The sequence below is a fragment of the Perca fluviatilis genome, chromosome 10, assembly GCF_010015445.1.
Source record: "Perca fluviatilis chromosome 10, GENO_Pfluv_1.0, whole genome shotgun sequence".
NCBI lineage: Eukaryota > Metazoa > Chordata > Actinopteri > Perciformes > Percidae > Perca > Perca fluviatilis.
In genome coordinates, this window is record NC_053121.1 from 1,768,292 (window position 1) to 1,795,221 (window position 26,930).

The window sequence follows — 26,930 nt, forward strand, 5'->3', positions numbered from 1 at the left end:
ATAGTAACAACACTGCTTTTTGCAGATTTAAGGCAGTGACATAGCAGATGTGCAGTTATGGGACATGAAGGATTTTATACAGTGTGTCAGCGGCAATGTAATTGTTTTATTTTCTGTTTATTTATACTGGCTAGACAAACATCAGTTGGTGATAATTATTTTTGATGACAGTTTTCGAACAGTTTACTCCAGGCACAGTGAAGGTGATCGGCCCTCATTCATATGGATGCACAAACAACACACTCATGGTGTTTCATGTGTATTTTATTTGGAACATTTAGATGCAAGTGTCTTTAATGTCATTGCTTTCAATAATCAATAATAATAAAGTTTATTAGTTTGGCACAATGAAATTGCAAATGCGTTAAATACCATTGCAAACAACAGCAACACTTTTCATAAATGATGTTTGCAACACCCAAGTGGACATGCATGTGTTTTTGTTCCTATGAAATTAAAAATGTATTATCAACAGTTGTCACTTCTTACTCGTTTCCAGATGAAATGGCATTATAATCAAGGATATTAAAGGTGGTAACAATATAATTTGCTATCATATTCAACCTGTCAGGTTAATTTTCTAATGATCTGCACCTACACTTCTAAATTCTCTCAATGTGTCCAATTTCATCATCTCTCCTTATCTTGGGCCTATACAGCAGCCCCTCTCACATGGACTCAAATTCATCAATGCGTTGTTTGGTGTTACCCTGACGAATCTGGCGTAGGGTCTTGTATTTGTCCCGGCCCGCCTTCACATTCTCAGCGTGGATCAGGTCATTGGGGGTCTTTTTGCTCTCGTCTACAGCTCCAGCCAGCTCAGTGCTCAGGAACTGAAAGAGAAGACAAAAACACAGTGAATAAGATCCTCTTTCCTGAGACTCTTTAGGAGACTATTCAGAAGCCTTTCCCCTCTCTATACCTGACTTACTCAATCCCCATCTGAAAACAATCTATTATCTAATATCTCTAATATCTAAGTTATTAAGTCCAGTTTTGTGTTGAGTCCTCTATACAACACCTTATCTTGTTTTGGTGGTGAGGTTTTATTTCATTAGTATAGGCGTTGGCCTGGATAAGATTGTAACTTTAAAGGAACACGCCGACTTCTTGGGAATTTAGCTTATTCACCGTAACCCCCAGAGTTAGACAAGTCCATACATACCCTTCTCATCTCCGTGCGTGCTGTAACGCTGTCTGACGTCTCCAGCGGCATCAGCCCATCACAGAACAGGCAGGTAACTGGTTCCAGTAATCCTACTGCTCTGAATAAGTGACAAAATAACACCAACATGTTCCTATTTACATGTTAGATTTAGAAGTTGTAAAGCGTGGTAAAAAACAACATACGATAGACAAAGACGTCTTAACCGTAAACAAACCGGGAACTATATTCTCAGGCGGAAGAATATAGTACTTGGGCGGAGTGATATGCTCACAGCAAGCCTGTCTGAGAATATAGTTCCCGGTTTGTTTACGGTTAGAAGATGGCTGTGTCTCTTGTTATGTTGTTTTTTGTACACGCTGTGACTCTACAAATCACATCAGGTAAATAGGAACATGTTGGAGTTATTTTGTCACTTTTGTCACAATTCGGAGCAGTAGGCTAGTTGGAACCAGTTACCTGCAGGATCTGTGCTGGGCTAAGCTAATGCTGGAGCCGTCAGACAGCGTTACAGCACGCACGGAGATGAGGAGGGTATGTATGGACTTGTCTAACTCTGGGGGTTACGGTGAATAAGCTAAATTCACAATAAGTCGGCGTGTTCCTTTAATGAAACCAATAGAATGATAAAGTACTACTAACAATGTTTTATTATAATGACTTAGTTCTTATTTTCAGATTATTTTTATTTGACAGGACATCTAAAGACAGGGGGAATGAAGTGCAGAAAATGGCCGCAGGTTGGACTCAAACCCAGCCCACTGCAGTAAGGACTGAGCCTTAGTATATGGGGCGCATGCTCAACCAGGTGAGCTAACACGCCACCCTAAGAATTCACTCAGTTCTAGGTCAAACACAACTTTTGGTGGCAATTAAAGGGAGGCAATTTTCAACCTTATATCTACCTGGGTTTGGTATATGGTGTGAAAAAACCCGTAGTTCTATTTAATGTTCTCTGGGGCTTGGCCAACTGCAGCTGAAAAATCTGCTCTACTTCCGTACCACAGTTATGTCACTGGGGTACAGGACAACTAGTGTTACTTCAGCTTTGGTAGCTGGGGGTGCAATGCTGTTAAAAAAACGTCCCTGCTGTCTTCTCTTGTATTGCAAACTAGCTATGTTTCCATCAGCGAGAGGATGTTATGGAAAAGGAATTTTTACAGTGTTAATGCTGACTCGGTTATTCAGCTGTATTCAGCCAGAGAGAAGTCGGGGGAGGCTGCAGCTGCAGGGGGAGGATATGGCCAGCGCCGGGGAGTAATTGGGTATTACTGGAAAGCTGAGATTCTGTTGGTGGATTCACTGCCCCACTTGCATTCATGTGTGATGATGTATTAATCCCTATAGTAGCCCTTTTAATTGTAATGAGATATTTCTTTTTTTAACTTGAGCTCACTGTATGTAATGAGCTGTTGTGACCTCTCAGCGCCTCATGAAACTTTTCAACCACAAACTAGACACCTAGGGAATTAAAGGTGCTCTAAGCGATGTTGGCGTTACTTCTTCTTCAAAACGGAGGCTAGCTCGCCCCTCCCTCCTCCTCGTTCTCTTAATACAGAGATGCGGTGATGACTCCAACAAATCATTATTATTAATTATTAATGAATTAGTTATTGGCTGGAACACTGTTTATTATGTTTGGTGGTGCAGGTTGGCCCAGTTAGTTTTTGTATCCGTTTGTGGAGCCTGGGCTGTCTACAGAGACGCGTTTTTTTACAGTGTGTTCAGGGGACAGGCAGCTAGCAGATAGTGAGGAGATATTTGCTGTATGTGACAAAAACTGTTGTAGCCTAAAAAATGCGTGACATCACTTAGAGCACCTTTAAGAGGATGTATGGCTTTCCTAAGGCTACAGCCACACTAATGCGTTAAATTTGTTTAAAAACCTATATATCTTTTGCTAGATTTAAGCATCATGTCCACACTACTCTGATTCGGAGTACCTTATTTAGAAGCACTGCTGACACCGTTTGAGATTAAAAACTCCCGCGTTGTGTTATTGTGTGGATGGGCAGAAACTGAGACTTTTGGCAACAAACAAAACAAAATAGTCAGACTTGACAGGGTCAAGTAGGCTTAGATACCTTCAGCAAAAGTTCCACCTTGTTGTCGGTCCCAGCAAATAACACCCTGGTCTTACTTTTTTCGCCATTGTTGTTCTTTCTCCAAAGTATTTTCTGCATTTTGAACTTAAATGATTTTCAACAGCAGAGTAACCTGGTCATGTGATATACGTTGTCAAATGTGTTAACATGGACGGAGATCATTTCTGATACAGAGCCTTGTGTGGACAAGATTGTTTTTGTTTCAAACTGTATGAAAATGTAGTAGTTTGGATGAATGCAAACTTAGGCTACTAAGTACACATTGTTTGGCAGTTACAGCCCAGATTATTATGGGATGGATTGAAATGTAGATTTGTCAGCTAAACATTCTTTGTGTAAACTCTACTCCAGTGTATAACAAAATAGGTTTAAAGATTACTAATGCTGTTTATGCACCAAATTGTTACATATGTTGTGCAATTTAAAAACAACAACATTCACTTTTGCCTCTTTTGGCCAGCAGGAGTGAGCATTAGTCATCCTCAATATTTGTTATGTTCTGGTTGATAAAGAGAGTTGGAAAACAGTCGGATACAAAACAGGATGTAGGCTCTAGGGGATTTTTCCATTGGCAATCATCATGTTTTTCTAAAACGATGCACCGACTTGTATTGATGTGTGATGGTGTTAATTCCTAGCCATTTTATTGAAGTGAGAAATTTTTTTTTAAAACTTGAGCTCACTGTATGTAATGACCTGTTGTGACCTCTCGGAGCCTCATGAAACCTTTCAACCACAAACTATACACCTAGAGCATTCAAAGGATGTATGGCTTTCCATGTGTGACAACAGGCAAAGCAGAAACAAACACTTTATATAATCTCACAACAGCAACAAAAATGTGATTTTCAAATCACAAACTACAAAGAAAGACCCAACTGGGAAGACGCAGCCACCATGGCTGAGTGTAATAAACTAAGACACACTTCGGTCCATAACTCTAATAAAGCCTATTAATAAATGAGGCTATTTGCACCCCTGGTACAATTAGCAGTGTATGCTATTTGCACCCCTGTGCATTTACAGTACCTTGGCATATATTTACACACAGTTATTCATACTACTCATGTATTACACCTTTTTGGAATATTATCGCCCTGACATTCTTACCCTAACCATAACCATCCCACGCCTCTTGCCTAAACCTAACCAACCCAACCAGAGCAGGCATATTCATGAGTCTTCCCCTACCACCCTGCAAAAAAAAAATAAAATTCGCGTTCGCGGGTCCTGACTTGCGCAATTGCATGCAAATTATCCAATCCAAATTAAAAAAAATAAGATCACCACACAGGGGAATCGAACGCCAAACTCCCATACCAAAGGCAAGCGTACTTAAACAACTGTTTACCCTTTGATTTCTTCGAGCCTCGGTTGCTAGTTAACCATACTGTATACAAAGAAATAGGTACTAACTAACAAACTAACGGTTGTATGCTTTCACTGAAGACAGAAAGCGCAACTGTAGTATCCATTTTCCGCTAGAAATTCAATTGTTATAAACTTTAGAGACAAAACTTCCCTAATATGCCAGTTTCTGCGGTCATGGAAGATGAACGTCCGCCATGATTTCGGTGCACGCGAGCAACGTTTTTTTGTTGTTACGTCACAGGGTGTAAATAGCTCAGCTGTGTGGCCGGGGGTGCAAATAGACACTCCGATAAATGAAACAGATACCTTAAACGTGTTGATTGAGAGCCAGAGATTCTCTGAAAACAAACAGTAGCTCTTTGAGGCTGTAGGCTAATTTGGCAAAGAGGTGCTTGCTAATGTCAGCATACTGACATGCTCACAGGGCAGTCATTATTTACCTGTTCTATGTTCATTTAGCCACTTATCATGGTAATATTTTTTAATCAGGACTAAAGACAAAGTATGAGTAAGGATGATAGGAATTTCATAATTCTTCCGGTATTTACTCATAAATCAAAGAATTGGAATTTTGACATTATGAGGCGAGATAAAAAAAAGTCAGAGAATTAAAGCCATCTATTCAGTATTTGTTAAGATATTTTACTCAAATGTCAAACCTCATGGTGGCACTAGAGGAAAAGCCATGGTATCACCAAAGTTGGTATGCTATATAGCTTGAGAACTATGAATGTCTGTATGAAATTTGGTGCCTTTACAGCTGAAAAAGTGAAAACTTTCACCTTTTGGTGGTGCTAGATGAAAAGTCAGGGGATCGCAAAAGTCCTTAGGAATTATGCTTTAGGGGCTATGTGTGATACATTTCAAGGTAATAGGGGCACTAAAGAAATAGTCAGGGGGTCACCAAAGTCAGTGGGACTCATTCTATTGGGATCATTAAGGCCTGCACAAAATTTCATGGCAATCCATCCAATAGCCGTTATTCTAGAGATATTCTAGTCCAACCGACAGACCGACATTGCCATAGAACCACACGCTCTTTAAAGCTCCAGGACAGCACAGGGATTGCTAATGTCTAGCTTCACATAACCTCTGGCCTGACTGTGAGAAAGAGAAAGAGAATTTGATTATATTTACTCAACCTTACCTTGAGGTTTTTCTGCAGCCTCTTGTTCTTATGGGCCTCTGTTACTCTTTCTTCCTCACTGCGATCTCGGACCATGCCTGGAGAAGTCAGCTCAGCGCTCGCCTCATCACTGCTCTCATCCGTCTCGTCGTGCTCAGGCATAGGAGGATGGACAGAATCCTGGATGTGGACACCCATGAGTTTAGTCTTCACCTCCTCTTTGGATTGCTTCAAATCAGCTTCTACCACCATCGCCTGTCAACACACACGACTTGCAGTAAAGCGCTGTGGTTGGAAAGTGCAAGTAGCCTATACTCTTGGTTCCAAAATGTGATATTCACGTAGGAAATTTTATCTGCAGGCTGCTATGACACGGAAATAAATGAAGGTGCTTTTTAGGAATAAAAGAAAACTGGAATGTCTTTGGTGACATGTGCCACTTTTACCTCTACTTTTTAGTACTAGTTAAAGGGGCATTTGACCATAAAATTCACTGAAATTGTATTTTTATTTCTCCCTAAACATAAACAGATATATAAATGAAACTAATTAAACACCAAAACTACAATGAAATTTTTTATTTTGGATAACCTGCTCATCTCCTGTTGAATCCCAGGTTAAGTTGTTTTAGTTCACTGCTAGCCTAGAAATCTAGACGGACCCTAGCGGTAGCAAATGTAATTTGCAGCCATAGACGTTTGCAGCCAGGGTCGTCTAGCAACTCTCCATTGGCTTGCGAGCTGGAAAAACCAAACTCTAGTCAGGCCAATCACATCGTGTGTAGAGTCGGTGGGCGGGCTTAACATAATGACAGCAGGGTTGCGACGGTTCCGCGTGAATTCCCTGCTACTTGAAAACAAAGAAGATGGCTGCTGCTGCTGGAGAACAGCGGTCTTTGGAATCGGCTTTGGCCATGACTCTGGAAGACTTGGAGTTAAAGTGCCCATATTATGAAAAAAACACTTTTTCTGGTGATTTGGGGTGTTCTTTTGTGTCTCTGGTGCTTCCACACACATACAAACTTTGAAAAAAATCCATCCATGCTGTTTTGAGTGAGATACGGTTTCTGAATGTGTCCTGCCTTCAGTCTCCTAGTGAGCTGTTCAAAATCGCCTCGGACTGTGACGTCACAATCCGAAATTAGCTGGCTAACCGCAACCGTTAGCTCGTAGCGTTAGCATTAGCATGCTAACGCTAATGCTAACACTAGCATGGTACCTCGTTCTCAATAGCAAAGCACTGCTACAACACACACAAGTTCACCATAATCTACAAAAGAACTACTTACATGTGCGCCCTCATTTAGAAGTCTCCCAGCTAATCATGCCTTGTAACTGACTGAAGTTGGAGAAACAGCCTGTCTTTTACTTCTATGGAGCTAGCTAGCTGACACGATCTACATCTGAGCTACTGAGCATGTGCGAGTGCAATCAAAGATAGTACAGAAGAAGAAGATGAAAAGAGGTCTCACTCTGTAGCTAAAACAGAAACCAGGTGAAAAGAGGATCTACAGCAGTGAGAGAGAGCTGTGCAGTACAACAAAAATATGGTGTTTTTTGAAAATTAAACCATGTAAACCTATTCTGGTACAACCTTAAAATACAATTATAAACCTGAAAATGAGTATAATATGGGCACTTTAAGCTTTTTTTTGTGGAGAAAAGAACAAAGAAAGAAATCATTCTTAAAAAAGGAAGATGTGTTCAGAGTTTGGCCGACCAGATACGGCAAAAGTTTAATCTATCAACTAGCGTTGCTCTGGTTGGTTGTAGCGCTATCCTTTTGCAAGACAACTGTTTATCCTGCCCCTCAGATTGAGTCCTGCCAATGGTGAGTTCCCAGACCCAACATCTGGATGTGCGCAACAGTCTTCCATGGTCATTAAAAAACAGAAATAAGGGTAACACTGCAGTATTACAAAGCAATGTGACTGCAAGTTCAATAAAGCACATCTTATGTGTATACAAAGATTTGCATACAATTAAAGGTCCCATGACATGGTGCTCTTTTGATGCTTTTATATAGACCTTAGTGGTCCCCTAATACTGTATCTGAAGTCTCTTTCCCGAAATTCAGCTTTGGTGCAGAACTACAGCCACTAGAGCCAGTCCTACAATGAGCTTTCCTTAGGATGTGCCATTTCTGTGTCTGAAGCTATTGAGGAGGAGAGTGGGAGTGGCAAGGTGGAGGGCGGGGGTGTGGCCTTGACCAACTGCCACTTTTCTCGTTTGAAAGCCATGATGTCTCTCTCTCTCTCTCATGGGTTGGCCAAATTCTCTGGGCGGGCAAAGCAGAGAAAGGGGAGGTAACCTTGCTCCTTATGACCTCATAACAAGCAGATTCCAAAACGGCCCATCTGAGCTTTCATATTCTCAAAGGCAGAGCAGGATACCCAGGGCTCGGTTTACACCTATCACCATTTCTAGCCACTGGGGGACCATAGGCAGGCTGGGGGAACTCACATTAATGTTAAAAAACCTCATAAAGTGAAATTTTCATGCCATGGGACCTTGGGTATAATTTGCACATACATTTAATGGTTTGTTTTAGCCAATTATGGCTTTACAGGGCTGAGGTTCGCTACCTGTGACAATGCAGTGACACGTATAAAACTCATTCAATCACAATTTGAAAGTCTACTGATTTACTAGTCTGTGGTTGATGCATTGCATCTACTCTGCCTGGGCCTAACACTTCGACGTGTCAGACATCCCTCTTTGCTCATGTTTGATTCATCCTTTATCTCTCCCATGGTTCTGTCATTAATTCTCACCCTTTTCTGCCATCTATTCGCCTCCTCGTCCTTTTTCTTCTTGGCGTCTTCCAGCTGGGAGATCTTAGAGGTAAGCTCTGCCAGCTCAGTGGCCTATACACACACACACACACAAATGGGAAGAGAGTTAAGAGTGCTCCTGATCTGAAGTCGTTGTGCAGTCGGTTGCACATTTGAGTGTTAGAGAGTATATGTGTGTGTGTGTGTGTGTGTGTGTGTGTGTGTGTGTGTGTCTGTGCGTGCACGTATGTTATATGCAGCATCACGGCTCAGGTTAATTGTCTTCCTATTCAATCAGCTAAAATGTGTATAATTTGAAATATACTTTCAAGCTGAATTTGTGAATCACTTGACGACATCAATACTTTACCAGCCTTTTTTCTAGATGAGAAGTGGCCTTGATCAATATATGTAAATATACCTTAATGAGTCCTTGATCATGGGAATAAAGGAAATTGGTCTCATGGCTGAATGACGACTACAGCAACCACCTTCTAATTTAATCGATTCAGTTGGAGTTTGAAATTAACCCATGAAGGTATGTTTCGTGTTTTTGAGTACCAGGCTTTCTTGGCTCTTGGTCTGGGTTTCAGACTGGTACAGCAGGGCTGCTTTAGCTTCCAATGCAGCTCTGCGGTCCTTGTCCAGGCGCTCAGCCTCCTCCTGAGCAATCGTCCTCTCCTTCTCTAACTCAAGAGCCCTTTGTGTCTGCTCCTCCAGCTCTGAAACACCCATGCACATGTGCGCAAAAATCATTATATACATATACCCAGACAGGCCCACATAGTAAAAGCTTTGTAGAAATCCTAAAATTACAAATATTTCTATATACTGCACAATTCTTTTGATGTTTTTAAACACAAAAAACACATCTCCAGTTGAGAAACATTTGTATTCAGAAAGTTTTCAGACCATCTTGAGCTCTCTTTGTCTGCTCTTCAATCTGTCTCAATCTCTCCATCAGCTCCATGGTCTCACGAGCAATCTTCTCTGTTTCCTTCTCTGCATTTTCTCGCTTTTTTTTCTCACTCTCGAGCAGAGCCCTGACAGGAGAATTGTTCATATATACACATCTGAAAGAAAACTGGATCTCCTGACAGTTCTTTCTTAAAGCAGAGAGAACACACTGTAAACTGTTATAAAAGCCTTTATTATGACCTCCTTCTTACCTCTCCATCTGCCTCTTGTTCTTCTCCTCCCTGGCCTGGGCCTTCATCTGCTGCACCTCAATGGTGTCAGGTTTACGTCTACGCATGTACAGGTCATGATTCCCCATACACAATGCCAGGATACGTTTGTTGATGCGAAGACGAGGGACGTAGAAAACAAAGTCCTTTAATACAAAAATGGGCAATCAGGGATTTATGACACATCAGAAGCATCTCCGATCTGTTTTACTGTTTGCATTGGGTTTATATCCTAAAGGGATAGTTTTGTTTAGGATAATGTAGTACATTTTTCTAAACTCTTGGATGCTTTCCTCATATCTGTGTATACAGGCAAATTGAAGTGTGAGGCTAAATTCCTGTTTGTGAGTGAGATCAAGTAGCAACTGCTCTCATACTACTTGCTGTAATTGTGTAATGTAATTGCAAAATTGGTCATTTCATCAGTAACAAGGATATAAGACTCTCTTGATTTTAGCCACAGTGAATAAATATGAATAGGCATAGCTATCTCTAAGTAATACTAATACTAATATAGTTGTTTAATGTAGCACCTTTTACAGAACTAAGTCACAAAGTGCTTCACAAGAGCAAAAATAAAGAAAATAAAGAATAGGACCAAAATGCAGTATAAACGTACTTGCCTAGTACATTTTTAAGCAACGAAGTTGGTAAAATATCTACAGGGCTTGAGGAAGGTTTCATACTGCCCACCAGATTAGTAAGGTCTTGCAGGGAAATAGCAGTTCAAAATTGATGGCCAAGTTGGATAAATAGAAAAGGGAGTAGCAGAGTGGATGATGCCCTAATCTTATTCACAAAGAAAGAGAGAAAGTCACTGCAATCCCTATTTGAAAAGACACATCAGGAGGTGCAGGAGTGACGGTGTTGTTGAGGGTATCAAACAGGGTTATCAGGGGGTGTTTTCTGGAGGAAATGAGGTTAGCAAAATAAGATGCCCTAGCCTCCTTAACCATATTGTCAAACTCAATTTAAGAGGTCTTTGTGACAGAGGCAGTGAACATGGACGGAGGGAACAAGTCTCATTTTACTTGGAGCCACTTTATCCGAAATGGAAGAGCAATGTATGTTAAAGGAGTGGACCAGACATTTAATGTCAGTGTGAGAAGACAACACTGCACTTGGGTCAAATGCTGCAGAAACATTCTCAGCTGAGAAGCAACACATTTACTGTACAGTCAATCTAAATCAAAAGACAGGTTGAACCAAACGTATACACGGTCAGTAACATGCAGCTCCTAAGAGCAGATCAATTCAAAATGTAAATCAAGTGCAAAAATAAGGTCCATAAGGTATGACCCCTAATGTTTGTGGCACCAGATGAATAAAATGAAAAGACTCACTGACCTTTAGAAAATCAGCAGCAAAACAGCAAGAAACATCATCGACGTGAATATTAAAAGCACCAATCATAACAACTCTGTCCAATCTAATGATAGAGGATCAGTTGTGGAATGTATCTTAGTACATTTGCTCAAGTACTGTACTTAAGTACACATTTAAGGTACTTGTACTTTACTTGAGTCTTTTCTTTTCATGCCACTTTCTACTTCTACTCCGCTACATTTCAGAGAGAAATATTGTACTTTTTACTCCACTACATTCATCTGTTACAGCTTTAGTTACTAGTTACTTTACACATTACGATTTCTGCACACAAAACTTGTAGTTTATAAAATCTGATGTTTGATTCTAAAGTAAACTAGCCGACAATATAACGGCTACAAGTCCAGCTGAGATGATGAGACCATTAAACACACAACTGGTTCTAAAATGTGAGGATTTTTCTGCATTGAGTATTTTTACTTTTTAAACTGTAAGTAAATTTTCATGATCATACTTACATAATATTACTTACGTAACATTATCAATGCAGGACTTTTACTTGTAACAGAGTATTTTTACAGTGAGTACTTTTACTTAAGTAAAGGATCTGAATACTTCTTCCACCACTGTAGAGGATACAAGTCACTCAATTCAGACATAAAAGAACTTTTAGAACCAGGGGGGTTGATAAATTGTAATAACACAGTTCCTGAACACCACCGCAAGTCCTCCACCCAGGCCTGAGGTCCTTGGAGTGTACTTGTTATTTTTTTAATATTTTCATAAGGTAATGCGTACTAATTATTAAACCCTGAGCACTGGAGAAGGAGCAGCTATTTAATCCCATCCACAAACATCCATAAAGTAAATTAGGCTAAACTAACCTTAACATACCTGCACAAAAATACATCCAGGGTCTCGCAAGAAAAATTGTGTTGCTGCTGCAGATAACTCACTAATAATAATGTGTTTTGCATACCGGAGCTTTCTTGTCGATTGGTTTGATGACAAACTTCTTGTCATTGAAGGAAATATTTCTGATCTCACTCCAGGGGAAGCCAATCTTTGGGGTCATCCTGTAAAATATTGGCATGTTGTTTTACCACTATGTTATAGTTAACGGGGGTTATCATGTTCTTTACACACAGTTAAAACATAGTTATGAAAATAAAAGTTTGCATCCAAGCTAGCAGCTCTGTGAAGCTGTTCTTAGGCACAGCACTGCTTTGAGCTTGTGATGTGGTTTAAAGAAATGCCAATAAACCAGAGCACGTTTTTCTCCCATCCCAGAATGCTGTGTGGACTAGCTGGCGAGACTAGGGGATCACCAACGTCAGTAGTATTCATCCACTGGGGACCATGAATGTCATACAAGATTAACATACAACAGTAAGCCTACATGGATTCAAACAAGTTTGTCAAAAAACATTTACATTTATAAATTGCGACCTACTTGTCCTTCTTGTCATAGATGTTCAGCCCCAGCGCGTCCACTCCCAACCACAGCTCTGATCCTTTCTTGTTCTTGATGTTAAAGTAGTTGACCCCGTACATCTCCAGATCCTGGGCTATCTTGAGGTACTCCACCATGGCGTCTTCCCTGATGTGTGGATTAATTACTGTATATGAGCTACAGAGAACCTGTTTACAATGCAGTTATGACTTTTTGAAGTAAGACTGCAGTACCTCAGCAATCCCTTGTGCTCTTGATGCCACACCTGGATTCTATTCTCCCACTGATTCTTATTCAGCTTGTGCTGCTCCAAAACCCTGGTGTTATCAGTAAAGAGGACACACCAGTTAAAATTCAGAAACTGGAATTCAGTTGAACTTTGGTTAACACTTATTACCATAGGACTCAGTACCTCTGTGGCAGCAGCTTCTCTCTTGCGAGGTATCCCGGTACGTGATAGTCTTTCCTGTAGTCTCCTAGTTTGACCTGAACGGCATACGATGCCAAGAGCACCGCAGTCTCAGGTGGACAGTATATGTCATCATTTAGGATGCCTTCTTTTACCTAAAACACAGAAAGGAAACTAAATGCTCTGCTTTAAGACATTAATGATCCCTAATGTTTTATGATGCTGTCTGTGTAAAGGTGTCATACACAACAGTGTTAGTGTTGATGTGTCTATGTGTCCTGTGGTTTGTTTGCACCTGGATCCATTTATGTATTCCCTTACTGAAGACCCACAAGATTTAATGGGATCAGCTTTAGACGTTAAGACAGTTTCCTTATTTATCATTGCATTTGCAGGGTACCACGCTTGTGTACAACAGCATTATTAACATTGTGAAATCCTTAAAGAGCATTTTACTGATTCCTATTCTTGTTTCAATAAGAATTTTACTCTCTGTTTATATCAATAGTAAATTCATAGATTTGGATCCTTCTTATTGCATACAAATAAAAAGTGGTGCCATCTCATCATAAAATCAATAAGAGGGATTAAGTCAAATTTACAGCAGTTTTCCCTTTAAAAACAATGTCCTTGTGCATGTACTCATCGCCAACCTGTAGGAAGAAGAGGCGCTGTGTTGCCTCCTGGATCAGTTCATCCGCGACATCCTCAGGGTAAAACTTGGCCCTGAACTTAATCAACAAAGGGTTGTCCCTCTTCACATCTTGAGCTGTCACCTGGGACCGGCAGCCCACAGCAGAGGGATACCGGAATGAAGAAATACGTACTAATTAGCATCAGTGTGTTGACAAAACCACAAGCATGATTACGTGTTCATTTAAATCCAGGTTATGCCATCACGGTATGTAAAGTTGACACACAAACATTCTTCTCACCCTCTTGTTCAGCTTAAGCCAGGTAGAGAAGCCTTTGCTGTCCTGATACTGGAGGCCAAAGAACCAGGTTTCCCTCAGGCCGATCGTCTTCACTATCTAAACACACCAATAATTAACACAATCACACACTTGTCCGTCAAAGCACCTGTTTTGTAATTGTACTGCACAGTGTACCTGGTCAAAAAGCTGTTTGCCAGTAGTGCTGGGCAGGATGGCAAACTCCAGCTCAGCGTCCATGGTTGTAACTCGGACATTTATCTGCCAGAGAAAACATTCACACTGAGCCACAGGAGGAACAAATAATTTCCTGCTGCTCATTCATCTGTGTCACTGGAGAAGCATCAAGGAGCATGCAGAGCAACAGCATCTGGGTAAAAAAAAAAGCACTACCAATTTTGTTATAATTTTGTCTGTTCTTTGAAATAATGCTACATTTCTTGGTTCTTTGACAGCAAAATGACCAAAAAGAGTGTTCCTTACATTTTTCTGTTCAACCAGGATCATCCAATCGCAAGAGGTTGGTGGGGACTACAATCAAAAAATGAAGCCCACAGTATATTTTAGACTTAACTGAGAACATGGGGTTCATGCCATGATAAATAAGTATTACCGACTGGGTCTAAACAATAACACCCATTTAGCAATAATCTTGAATATTAGCAACCATATGCATGTACACATAATTGCAGTTGTTGGGATGGACAGACTTGCACAATAGAACAAGTATAGAGAAGAAATGGATGGCTCTATTCCTCATAAACTTTGCTGAGATTAAGAAAGCAAGGCAGGCTTTTATTAGTGCCTATAATAATACTGATAATAATAATAATAATAGTAGTAATAATAATAATTATGTACTACAGTTGTTAGTCTTGCTGCACGTCCTTTGGGGACTGACTGCTTCAATGGATATTTATGAAAACAGGTGGAGAAAGCTTAACTTTGCCACTGTTGGTTTGTCACCATGTTTATCCAGATAATGTGACAACTCACAATAAATCCAGGAACACAAATGCAACAAATTAGAAACATCTGGGAGCTGGGCATGATATCATCATACGTTTAGTTTTGCTGTAAAAATTATTCTAAAGATTAACAACTACTGACTAATGCCTTCCTGTAGCCTTTCAAATACAGAGCAGGTCCACAAATTTCAGTCAAACTACTACATTTGCAATTCAACGACATAAACAAAAAAAAAGGTATAGCTACTTACAGTTGACATTTGTGTTTTTTTAATCCGTAGTCGAAACACTTCTTCAGAGAGGTGCCTGTAGCCTTTTCTCTGTGGAGTCATATGAAACTGCTTGCAATACCTACAAGGATTATACTGAATGAGAATGGACCATTGTATTGCTCTTAGTACTTCTCTCTTAGTTAATCCAGTGGAAGCCAGGGGCCCACGTGTTATGAAGAGGCAGCCTTCATCTGCGGAGACTTTTCTTATTAAATTGATTACGTGTGAGTGTGACTGTGTGACACTCATCTAGGACCAAGACATGATCTTTTGGTCTCCCCAACCTGAAAACAGGAGTAGGCCTAACTCAACAGCACTTGGTGTTCCAGTGGCAGTGACGTACACTCTGCTAGTCTAATCCTTCTTGTTCAGTTGTTATGGCCTACAGTGATTTTAGGGTTAGTATTGTACGTCTGGTTTGTAGGCCTGTTGCTAAATGCGCAACAAGAGAGTTTGTGTTGGCTAACAGGGTCGTACATTTGAATAGTTTTTCGATATATTGTTGCGTTTTCTTGTTTTAACTTTTTTAAACTCAACAATATTCATACTATTTAATGAATATAATATTTTTAATGTAGGCTATACTTTTGTTTTATTGTTGTGACAATGTGTTTTGTTTTGTAACACTTAACATATATATATTTTAAAGACTATTTTGGGCTTTTCAGCCTTTAATTGACAGGACAGCTAGGTGAGAGAGAGGGGGAAGACATGCAGGACATAGTTACAGGTCGGACTCGAACCCTGGACCTCTGCTTCGAGGCATAAACCTCTCAGTATAGGCCTATGTGCTGCCTGCTCTGACCACTGATCCAACCTGGCCATTATTTTTCTGTTGTTTTTTTTCCTGTTTTTTCCCCCCCTGGTTGTTAATAGCTACAGCCCTGATAAAGTAATAAGTAAACGTAATCCATATTGTCCCTTGAGTTGATTTTGTTTCTGTTCCTTACACTATCACTCAGAAGAAGTTTGCTGTAAGTGCCATTCATTTATTTAATGTTACATGTAATGTTTAAATGAAGTGAAGTTGTTTCCATCGCGGTGTAACACATGGTTTAAGGGGAAGTGGATACTTGCAGTTAGGCCTAGGCTATTTCAGGTTTAATGTGTAATCACAGTGTGCGTGTGGCAGAGCTCTCGGTGCTACCCTACCCATAGACTGTATATTATGGTGCTACCGTAGCCACGGTTTCACATTGCGGGCGCGTGCTCGTGTGCGCGCTCACACCGGCTATTGTGTTTTTTATCAACAAGGAGAAGAGACCACCGTGGCCTTCTTCACGGGGAACTGAGCTGGCGAACTGAACCCCAAGGACTGCGAAACCATGGCGGACGAACAAGAAATAATGTGCAAATTAGAAAATATCTTGGAAATACGGTAAGACTTGGCTAAAATGTACTGTTGTCAGAGGTTTAACACGAATTAAGAAACGTTTTCTTAGCTAACGTTAGCCGGCCAAGAATAAGCCCCTTGGCTTCGCTTTTGTTACTGAGCTAGCTAAAATTAGCCGGTCTGCTGCTGTCTTTAATAGGTTTTTGATATTCTGGTTTTAGCAGGTTTCCGACAGTGTTGGGAATCAATCACTGCAGGCTAAGTAAGACATATATATAGCTAGAGAAGCTGTAGTTGAGGTGCATGTTCTGATCGTACATGTATCAACATTCCAGATGTGTATTAACAAAATGCCAGATGTGCGATGCCTATTATTTCTGTGGGGAAGCTAGCTAGCTACTTAGCTAGCAAGCGCATCGGTCTGTCATTATCAAACTAAACACCGGTGGCAGAATGGTGTTTGCCCTGATGTCTTCTTTGCAGCCACGTTTAATAACTGCAAAACAGATGTGCAAAATACGTTAACGTTACATTAATTCATTCACTTAATACATGAATTAACGTGTGTGGTAATTCATAATTCTGCTTAAGATCAATGCAGAACGTCTGTGAAGTTATTCATCATTTTGTTTTAGATGTGGCTGTTTTTGTAAGGGCAAATCGTTCTTTCTTTCTGTTTTTTGCATCTGTGAGGGAAATAACCTGACAGCTGGTGTCTTTTGTCCATGCAGGAACAAGACTGTCCAGATGCAGAAGATCAAGTCCCGTCTTAAGGTTGAGTTTGAGGCTCTGGAGTCTGAGGAGAAGCACCTGAAAGAGTACAAACAAGAGATGGATCTGCTTCTACAAGAGAAAATGGCCCATGTGGAGGAGCTGCGACTCATCCATGCAGATATCAATGTGGTGAGTGAGTCCTACATTCAGAGGTACCCTGAATGTAGAGGAAGTGCTGCTGAAATCTCAGTTCAGCTTTCAGATGGGTAGAATTTAGTAACAGCATTGGGAATAGCAATGTTAGACCAACAACACAAAATAAACATATATTGATGGCAATTCAAGTGCCTGTGTTATTTTCAGTATAAAATATGTAATGACTAGGTGCAATCATTAATAGCTTATACAGAGCATAATACTGTGTATTTCTGAAATTCCCACTTCTGTCCTCTCAGATGGAGAGCACCATCAAGCAGTCGGAGAATGACCTGAATAAGCTGCTAGAGACAACTCGCCGCCTACATGATGAATACAAACCTCTGAAGGAGCATGTTGATGCCCTCAGGATGACTTTAGGTCTACACAGACTCCCTAACCTGAATGAAGAAGAGGAGAAGCTCTCCCTGGAGTCAGTACACACACACACACACACACACACACACACACACACACACACACACACACCTGAAATATTCTTTGTCTTTTCAACATTTGTATGATACACTTAAGCACACAATGAACAGTTTTTATTTTAACTTTATTGCCATTTTGCTTTTTCACATATAAATAGTCAAATTCACATAATTCACAAACACAAAGTGCTACAGTAAAATACTGTCTTTATGGCATTTTCGCACACACATATGCATATACATTGAACATAAATACATTTAGGTAGCACGTCTCACAGAGTGATTGCAGTAACAGTGACATTTCTGTGTGCCGCAACATAGTGTTACAGAACAGAATGTGATGCTATGTACAAGCATTAAAACCAAGTTGATAATGTGTACTGTGCAAAGTCCAAAGATAATCAGGCCTACAGGGACATTGAGAGTATCAGTGTTGTGCTCGGTACAAAAAAAATAATGATTAGACACAGTAACTACTTACCTCTGTTAAAAAACTAACTCAGTTACTTTACTGATTACTTTCACCAAAAAGTAATATGCTACCGGATATATCTGCCGGAATCATGTTTTATTTGTGCATGTGTGTATCTGTCCGAAGCTGATCTCGCATAATACTGGACCAATTAGCCAGATACTTTTTGTGCACAATTATGACTTTATGCTCAAGAACCTCTCTTGGTTGCGGTGGTCATTCAATAATATCAGCCAGCTGCTTTGTCGGTTATATCATTACTTACGGTGGCGATACACTGGGCAGCATTTTGGTCAACATGACAGGCCAATTTGCTTGCCAACAGGAATGAATGTACACTGATTTTTTATTTATTTTTTATCGGAATCCCAGCAACCACAAGAGGTCCTTGAGCAAATGTGCACAAAAAATATAAGGCTGGTGGGTCCAGTAGTATGTGAGACTAGCTGCGGACATACAGATACATACACGGACACACAAACAAACGACTGAATGCATGTTCCCTTCCAGGCTTAAAAGCTAAAGCCACAACACTTACTTACTTATGGTAAAAGCACAAATACAGTCGGAACGTGGTGCAGCTGTGACTGGTGGAATCCAGGGGTTACGCCTGACGGAGATAATAATGAAGTAACAAACCTTTCAATATCGGTAATTTAGTTACTCAATTAAAAAAAAAAAAAAAAAGAATGTATAAGAGTACTACTTACTGTAGTAACTAGGGATGCACCGAATATTCGGCCACCGAAAATTTTCGGCGAAATACCTTTATCAACCGAAACAATACGGCCGAAAATGTTGTGATGACGCAAACAGAAAACGACCTGCACGGTGTGTCGTAACCCGATCCATTCCACCTGCAAAGCGTCTCCTAGGTAAAGAGGTTGAGACGGACCACGGAGTGAAAACAATGAAAAGTACGCCTCTTAGAGTCTGTCAGCACACGTTTCAGTGAGATCTGTTCGGATCCTCTGCACTTCATCGCGACTGTACTTGATCCGCGTTATAAAGACCATTACTTGGATGCGGAAATAAAGCAGGGCGCACGAGAAATGATCCAGGCCGCGATGGATGCGGAGAACCCGCGTGGGAAAGGAGACGGAGCAGCGCCCAGCGCAGGAGATCAGAGCGCAGAAAAAAAGACTTGTCTCGCTGCACCAGATGAGGGGCATGCACCCTCGTTGTCTGATATGTTCAGTGAAATCCTGCAAGAAAGTGCCTCAATTATTAATAATAATAATAATAATAATAATAACAATAGGTAAGCTATTCTGTTCTTAGGCTACTGTATACTGTATGTGACTATCAGATTGTAGCCATATTTCTGCTAGATATTTTTTTAATTAAACTTTAATATTAATTTATACAATTGCAATGCCTTGATTTTAGTAAAGTTAGTAGCTACACAGTCATAGCCATAAATGCAATGGTACTAATAATTGGCTTAATTTCTTTCGGTGTTTCGGTTTTCGGTCTTGGTTTCCTCTTTTTTCGGTTTTCGGTTTCGGCCAAGAATTTTCATTTCGGTGCATCACTAGTAGTAACAGAGTTATTGTGAGTTAGTCTCAACACTGGTGAGTATATTCGTTAATGTTGTTTATTTATAGGCCACAAGTACATATAAATGTAACAAATACAAAGACAAGAGGTCCAAGAATGGAGCCTTGCAGTACACCACGTCAGTGACTTTGAGAAAATAAACTTATTTACAGAATGTTGACATTTCCGCCCATTCAAATATAACTACTCCATCACAGCCCTTTAAACACTGACCTATTGCCTCAGTCTATTATTAAGGATGCTTTGGTCTACTATATAATATGCAGAATCAGACTGCAACAGTACTCAAGAAAAAAAATTACCATCATTTGTAGTTGAGTGCATGAGCAAAGTTTTTCAAGGCTGATTTATTTAAATAGCAGAGAATTCCGCAGATTTAAGGTTAAAATGCAATTTGACAACAGTAATGCAACATTGTACAATAGTACAGGAGTAATCAACAGGGTTATACATCGCCGCATTTAGAGTTTACTGACAGTTCTTTTTGGTGGTGATGGATAGATCAGGGGCTCGCTTCATCGAGAAGTAAACCTCTATATATGGGCACCCGCTCTACCAACTGAGCTATCCGGGCGCCCAAGTGCAGATTATTCTTAAGACTGTGAGGTGGAGGAAATTAATTTCCTTAGAGGAAATACTATTTCAGTGGGAGCCCTGAATGATTTGTCAGATTTTATTATTTTTTATTATGGAATGTTGAGCAGGCTTTCATAGCCTCAATGTAAACTATTGAGGCAAAATCTTTGGATTATCTCAAGTTAGTGAGACAGTTTGTTTTTAAAATGCCATTTATTGATGCTTCCATTCACTTTTTTATTGTATTTGGGATCAACATGCGATATCTATAAACCTCGACACATCAAAGCAACACGTACCGTACACTAATGGCTCAATGTGGCATCATGACTTTGCGTAAACATACACGCCACTTTCCTAAAGCCAAATGGCATGTTATCTGTACGCATTACCACGTGGCGTCTTATTGCGAGAACTTGCCGTACTATCGCGAGAACAACATCAAAAAAGGTTGGGTTTAGGAAAAGAACATTGGGAAAGGCTTTAGTAACACAAATAAACGACAAAAACATGACAGTGACCAACGTCACACGCTTAGGAAAACAATAAACGGTTGGGTTTAGGAAAAGAACATTGGGGAAGGCTTTATTAAAAAAGAAAAAGCAACAACAAAAAAAAAGCACTTGATATATGCCACACGCAGGACGCGATCCCGGCTCTCGTGGGTATAAGCCCTGTATTTTACCCGTCCGCCACCCCAACCAACCACAGGCCTCCGTCCTTTCATACTACTCGCTACGGCGATGATTCACACGTAATGTAGGTCAATGGAGGCCAAACGGCGTTGATAAACACGCTAAAAAGCAATTATGCGTCTTGATAACACGTTAAAATGGCATACGAATTGGCATGTCCTACATAAGCCACCTATGAGTCCGAATGGCTAAAAAATAAATTAAAAATTTGAATAGAAAGAATAATTATTATAAGTATCTGATGTTCTCTTGATGGACAGGTCTATTGAGAAATTCTGGTCCAACTAAATTTCCCATCTTTTTGTCTGGATTCTGGATTCTGTCTTCAGAAACTGGTGAGCAATGAATCCATTTTGAAGCTTCTGAAGTCCCTGTTCTCCACAACGATGTGGGCAAATCAGTGGGGACTGACAGATAGGCTCCCACCCGCACAAACTGCAGTCTGACATTCATCAACAGTGGATGATATAAAAATTTGACAGTTTACTATGGAGCGAATCTGAAATGATGGTGACTAGTTTATTCATGATTTATTGCCCAGCCCTAACCAAGGATCATGTTTGTGTTGTAGAAAATAACCTTTTATTTGAGATTTTTTTCTCTCATCGTACAGACCAAAATATAGTCCCAGTTTGCCTGCAGTGATTCTGCCAGTGGTTGATTTGGTCACTTACTCAGGTATGGGTGTCGCTACATAGGGAATTAAAAGATGTATTGTAATTTCTCACTTTGGTTGGATATTCTATGAACTGAAAATTGAAATTTTCTTCACAAATGGGAAGTTTAAGTATTGAGGAAGTGTGCTGGACCACTGCTGCTCTGCACGCCGACAGCATCGGTGGCAGGCTGGCTTCTCAGTTTGTCTGTGCTGAAGCTGAGATGACGAGTTAATTTGGCCAGGTGGTAGTTGTCTCTCTTTTCCACCTCGGTGGTGTGCTCCTTGATTTTCTCAGAGTTTGCGAGATACTTAAAATGTTCTGGCGTATCACTGTTGTCCTTCAGTGTTCTTACTTAGAAGATAGAACTCATTACAGAGAGAGATTTATGATGACATCTGGGAAGATGTTAAAATGATCACTTGTGCATCTTGGTGCCAGAAAAGTAATTAACAGTAATAGTGCCTACTGGAACTGTTTAAGGTCTGATAGAGTCACTCCAGCTGTGGGCTTTTGGGTACATTTTGAGATACTCTGCAAGACTGGCATGTCAACAAAAGAGTAGTCACGTTCCACTTCCCGGATTGCTCCGGTGCTACAGGACATTCGGCTGGATGCATACACCTCATAATAACAAACCCAAACTAAACCAACTGTTATATTATTATATTAACTTGTATGAAAACAAACATTATCATCATATTAACTGAAATATTGAAATGTGTGTGTGTTAAGGGTGCAGTAAGTGATGGTGCCAAACAATCAACTGCCAAACTGCCAAACTAAGTTCCGATTGGCTGGGAAAGTTTTTGGGGCTCGTGCACTCCTTTCTGTTTTTCTACTACACTAGATATTTTTTTTGAGCTCACACAAAAAATGGAGAGCTAGGTAACCGTGAGGAGATATTTGTTGAATTTGACAGAATGTGTATACTATACTAACTTACTATACCTTTTATAAGGTATATTATTATTATTATTATTTATTTGCTTGCAGTAATCCTTAAATAGGAAATACATTGCAATGCATTGGTTCTGTTGATGCTCCACTCTATCAAAAATCTATTTTGAGAGAAACCAGAGCATAAAGAAATGGGATATCACTTTTTATTATTTTTGAAAATGGGCCAAGCAGGCTATAAAGTCCAAGGACAAATTTCTTTCCCAGCCCTCCGCACTCACAGACACACTCACATGCGTGCAGACAAACATTCTTACAATGACTGGACTTTTGCTCAGAGTTGTACATATAAAGAGGATGTGTAAGATGACTATAATGTTCCCTTATTGTAGTCTCCTTTTGTATTCAGTTTTGCCCCACATCTCTTGATACAGAGTGTAGATGGGAAAATCTCAACTGTGATATGATTCATAAGCTCTAAATGAGAATCGCAGCTAGCTAGGTTTCGCTCTTTCTTTGCTTTTGAACAGTTACTTTGAGAAGCAGAAAGCAGAGTGGCAGAAGGAGCCACATGAGCCTGCCATCCCAGAATCCCTCGCTGCCGCTGCAGCAGCAGCACAGCAGCTTCAGGTTTCCAGGAAGCAAGATGCACGCCAGACGGCCACCTTCAGACAGCAGCCCCCACCTATGAAGGTATTGCTCCTACTGACCTAAGATCAAGCAATCAACATTTATTTATTTAAAATGAATATAAAACAGCTGCAATTGTGATAGAAAAGTAATTTCTTTCAAGTTTGAATAGTCGGTAGATGGTCTGACCTAATAACATACCAGCCATTTTACACTTTGCATTTTCTTTCTTAATAATTACAAAAGCAATGTGAATTTCCAAGATGTAATCGGCTGCTAGTTATGCCATATATGGAGAAAATGAACAAACTCAGACACCACCCTAGAGTTTGATAAAGAAAATAATGCGCTTAGTCAGACACACCCAGACACATGAGTGTGTCTGTGAGTATCGATATTTTATCCATTTTCAACAAAAAGAAATAGCATTACACATTACGGTACAAATCAATCTTTTTTTTTGTGACACATTGTAGTGAAGCTTCTCAAAAACCAACAACACACACCTGAGCCCCTGGCTCTGTGCACAACAGAGTTTTTCCTGCATGCCTTCACAACATATAAAGTTAGACAGCCAATTAAAATCATTATTAGATCTTGGTATAAGCATGCCGAATGCTTATTGGCTCACTCACGCTGATGAGATTTATTCCTTAGGCATTGAAATGTGGTAATAAATGACAAGGCATTTCTCAATACTCGATACTGTGAGGCAATTTGGCCTGTGCCTAAAAGTATCCAAGTTACAGTACCCAGCCCTAGACTTAATATTATCCCCCCCCCCCTCTCTAGGCTTGCCTGTCATGCCACCAGCAGATTCATCGTAATGCTCCCATCTGCCCATTGTGCAAGGCCAAGAGCCGCTCCCGCAACCCAAAGAAGCCCAAGAGGAAGCCGGATGAGTAGCTCCCACTCTACCTTCAGCTTCTGTGGGTTTACAGGGACCTGGTCCAATACACTGATCTAAGATCAGCCATTTATGACTGAAATAACAGATCTGTGCTTCAGGACAATTTCCACAAACAGTCCCCATTTTAACAAATTGTCTTTCACGAACTGTCAACTGAAATTGATGGAGGATCCGGTAATGTCATTCTGTTGTTTGTTTTTATCAGTGCTTTGGATGTGTTTATATGTAACTGTATGACTTGTATATTAGGTTTACTAGGCCGTAACCATGTAACTGCAATAATGCAAAAAGGAACTTGATAAACTGTCCACATCATTTTCCCCATGTTTTTTTTGCCTTAGATATTGTACTAATTTTTTGCAATGCATGTGTGCTTCCATGGCTGTCTGTTGTGTATTTTTTGTGCCAATGAAAAAACAAATAGGTTTAATTGAAGTTAAATAGAATACAATCTTTTAATGTTTACATTGTTCAAGTGACCACAAACAGGCCAGACTCATCTGCTCTGAATAGTGTCGTGTGTTTAACTTTAATACAGTGATAAGTAAATAAATAGATGTTTTGTACTAACCTTGTTATTAGCATGTCCCTTTTTACACTCAAAAACAAAGGCTAGACATTTGTTTTTTTGCACATTAAGTGGTGTGATCATAAACCCAGCTGTGTTTATGTTCACACCACTACATACAGCTGTAGCTGTGCTGGCGGGTAACCACCATCAGCATATGGATAAATATGTATTGGGTAAATGGGTGCGTTTACCCTGTGTGTCAAAATATAGAGATAGGAATATGTTTGACAGCAACACAATAGTATACCTTTCGTTGTATTAATACTGTGCCCATCATGTCTGCAGCTATCTGTCTGAAAAAGCACAGTGAGGTCTCATTAAATGAGTTCCTGTAGCGTTTTTGTCAGGGTAACCCCTCATTTCATCTGTTGCTAGGGTAACTCCACGTTCCTTAGCTGTTGCTAAGGCAACCCCAGGTTGCCGTGACCCGCACATGTCCACCAAGTTGTTCCTCCCAAATCCAGTGGTGGGCATCAAAAGGCTTTGGGAGAGTTTGCCCAAACTCTCCCAACGTTCACACTCCTGTAACGGAAACAGAATTGTTTAAATCCTGTGAATATTTACTTAGGATCCGTGAAATTGACACAATTATTCCACTTACTCCATAGCTCCAGTGGGTGTTTAGTCTGTCCTTCAGTGTTTGGAACTGCAGTTGTGTCTTCTTCCTCCTGATAAAAGTGTTCAAGGCCAGAGAAGCCTGTTGGCGCTCACACACGCTGCAGACTGCGGGATCGTGGAGCTCCAGCTCTGCAGCCTGCCACACAACACAACACATCAGGAGGAGAGAACAATCCCAGTGTCCCAAATCCCCCACACAATGTCCTTCATTCATTATGAACCTGCTAAACCACCTGTGCTACCCTTACCTGTCTCAAATAAGACCCTCATCATTTGGGACACTAAACTGCACGTATACCAAAAAAATAAAATAAAATGGCAAAAATGAGTCACATAAGAGTGTCAACTGACCCGTTTCATCTCCTCGTTGAATGTTTTGAGCTTCAGCATTAAGATGAGTTGAGGGGGGGCGGTCTGGACTTCAGGACCTTGACACATGAGATTGGGGGAGGACGTGGAGTATGGGACAGGGAGGTTAACGTTACATTCCCGGAGATCTCGGAACTCGGTCCTCCTCCCATTGGCTCCTCGGTGCTGCGTGGGTTTCCCCCTCTCCGAGGAGGAGGAGGAGGGCTGGGGGCGCTGTTTGTTTCGGACACGAGAAATCATTCTTCTGCAGTGGTTTTTAAGGGCTTCTTCCTCCTCCTCCATTTTGTAGGAAACACAGTTTGAGCTCTAACGTTATCTAGCTAACGGTTGCTCAGATTTCAAACAGCAGCTAGCTAACGTTTGTTTAGCACCGTCGCCGGGAAATTCAGCAGTGCTCCAGTTGGGAGGAAATAAATCGTCTAGCCACACCAAAGTGAAATATTAACCGACTTTAAACCAACTTGAAACAAAGGTCATAGAGAACACAGCCAAACTTACTGTGTGTGTGCAAAGAGTAACCAGACCCTTCTTGCTCTTTTACGTGTTGTTGACTTCCTGCCATCAGTGAGCCACTAGCGCCACCTGGTGGCCAACAGGCGGACGGCAAGGGCAAGCACCTCCACATATATATTTCTTCGTGCATTTATTTAAAGATTCAATTCTTTTGAATTCCTCACATGTAAATCAGAAGGTGTGCAGTCAAGTATAAAGTGACAATAATCACAATTACAAGTGCAAAACTATGTGCAATACCAAATATAACGTGCAATATTTAGACAAACAGACAAAAAGGTGCAGTATAAAATCCTTTGGTCCGTGCATACAATAGGCTGTGTTTAGTTTTCACATTGCTCCACTCGAAAAAGTGAGTAGGCTATAAAAAGAAGTTTTAACTCAAACTATGGTCATCAAATTTTCCATAATTATCACTAAGAGGGAGGTAAAAGCTGTCGGCATGGTAACAGAGTTTGTACTTAAGTTTTTCATTTATGTAGTCCACTTTTTTGACAGAATATAACATAGATAAAACAACATTGCTGCATTGGCTCCAGGTGACATGTTTCACTTTTAGTGCTGTTTTGTATGATAATGTATCCTGAAATAGATATTACATTCTTGCCATTTACAACATAATTGGTTAATAAATAAGACTTTTATTGTATTGCAATGGCTAATGATTATTTTGCCACTGTTCTTGGGTGAGGAT

At 40.4% G+C, this 26,930-nt stretch overlaps 3 protein-coding genes across 5 annotated transcripts; 1 reads left to right on the forward strand and 2 right to left on the reverse strand.

The window, feature by feature from the left end:
* Positions 1-246: 246 nt before the first annotated feature.
* LOC120566745 (moesin-like) lies at positions 247-15,360 on the reverse strand. 3 transcript variants are annotated; one of them, XM_039813366.1, is made up of 15 exons: positions 15,067-15,360; positions 14,331-14,378; positions 14,025-14,108; positions 13,851-13,946; positions 13,569-13,691; positions 12,919-13,070; positions 12,740-12,823; positions 12,507-12,653; positions 12,033-12,129; positions 9,710-9,873; positions 9,453-9,583; positions 9,102-9,262; positions 8,541-8,633; positions 5,789-5,947; positions 247-833 (listed from the first exon to the last, which is right to left on the reverse strand). In XM_039813366.1, the coding sequence occupies exons 1-15, from the start codon at positions 15,334-15,336 to the stop codon at positions 669-671; spliced, it is 1,974 nt and encodes a 657-aa protein (XP_039669300.1). In that variant the 5' UTR covers positions 15,337-15,360; the 3' UTR covers positions 247-668. The 3 variants fall into 3 exon arrangements, with proteins under 3 accessions (XP_039669300.1, XP_039669297.1, XP_039669299.1); XM_039813363.1 differs by having other exon boundaries at positions 5,789-6,022; positions 15,067-15,200; XM_039813365.1 differs by lacking the exon at positions 14,331-14,378 and having other exon boundaries at positions 5,789-6,022; positions 15,067-15,200.
* Positions 15,361-16,174: 814 nt separating this feature from the next.
* Positions 16,175-24,735, forward strand: zc4h2 (zinc finger, C4H2 domain containing). Its single transcript, XM_039814227.1, has 5 exons — positions 16,175-16,465; positions 17,152-17,323; positions 17,590-17,762; positions 23,156-23,318; positions 24,048-24,735. The coding sequence occupies exons 1-5, from the start codon at positions 16,413-16,415 to the stop codon at positions 24,159-24,161; spliced, it is 675 nt and encodes a 224-aa protein (XP_039670161.1). The 5' UTR covers positions 16,175-16,412; the 3' UTR covers positions 24,162-24,735.
* LOC120567293 lies at positions 23,337-26,831 on the reverse strand. Its single transcript, XM_039814226.1, has 3 exons — positions 25,706-26,831; positions 25,338-25,490; positions 23,337-25,258 (listed from the first exon to the last, which is right to left on the reverse strand). The coding sequence occupies exons 1-3, from the start codon at positions 26,003-26,005 to the stop codon at positions 25,022-25,024; spliced, it is 690 nt and encodes a 229-aa protein (XP_039670160.1). The 5' UTR covers positions 26,006-26,831; the 3' UTR covers positions 23,337-25,021.
* Between the last annotated feature and the right edge of the window lie 99 nt (positions 26,832-26,930).

Bases quoted from the DNA above. Each gene is read 5' to 3' on its own strand.
- LOC120566745 (XM_039813366.1), bottom strand. From the start codon at position 15,336: ATGAGTGTCACACAGTCACACTCACACGTAATCAATTTAATAAGAAAA. The intron at 9,874-12,032 runs GTATGCAAAACA...TTTGTATTAAAG, and splicing joins CAATCGACAAGAAAGCTCCG to GACTTTGTTTTCTACGTCCC. The intron at 8,634-9,101 runs GTACTCAAAAAC...GTGTGTGTATAG, and splicing joins CCAAGAGCCAAGAAAGCCTG to GCCACTGAGCTGGCAGAGCT.
- zc4h2 (XM_039814227.1), top strand. From the start codon at position 16,413: ATGGCGGACGAACAAGAAATAATGTGCAAATTAGAAAATATCTTGGAA. The intron at 17,324-17,589 runs GTGAGTGAGTCC...CTGTCCTCTCAG, and splicing joins TCCATGCAGATATCAATGTG to ATGGAGAGCACCATCAAGCA. The intron at 17,763-23,155 runs GTCAGTACACAC...GCTTTTGAACAG, and splicing joins GAGGAGAAGCTCTCCCTGGA to TTACTTTGAGAAGCAGAAAG.
- LOC120567293 (XM_039814226.1), bottom strand. From the start codon at position 26,005: ATGGAGGAGGAGGAAGAAGCCCTTAAAAACCACTGCAGAAGAATGATT. The intron at 25,491-25,705 runs GTCAGTTGACAC...GTTGTGTGGCAG, and splicing joins TCAACGAGGAGATGAAACGG to GCTGCAGAGCTGGAGCTCCA. The intron at 25,259-25,337 runs GTAAGTGGAATA...TTTCCGTTACAG, and splicing joins ACACCCACTGGAGCTATGGA to GAGTGTGAACGTTGGGAGAG.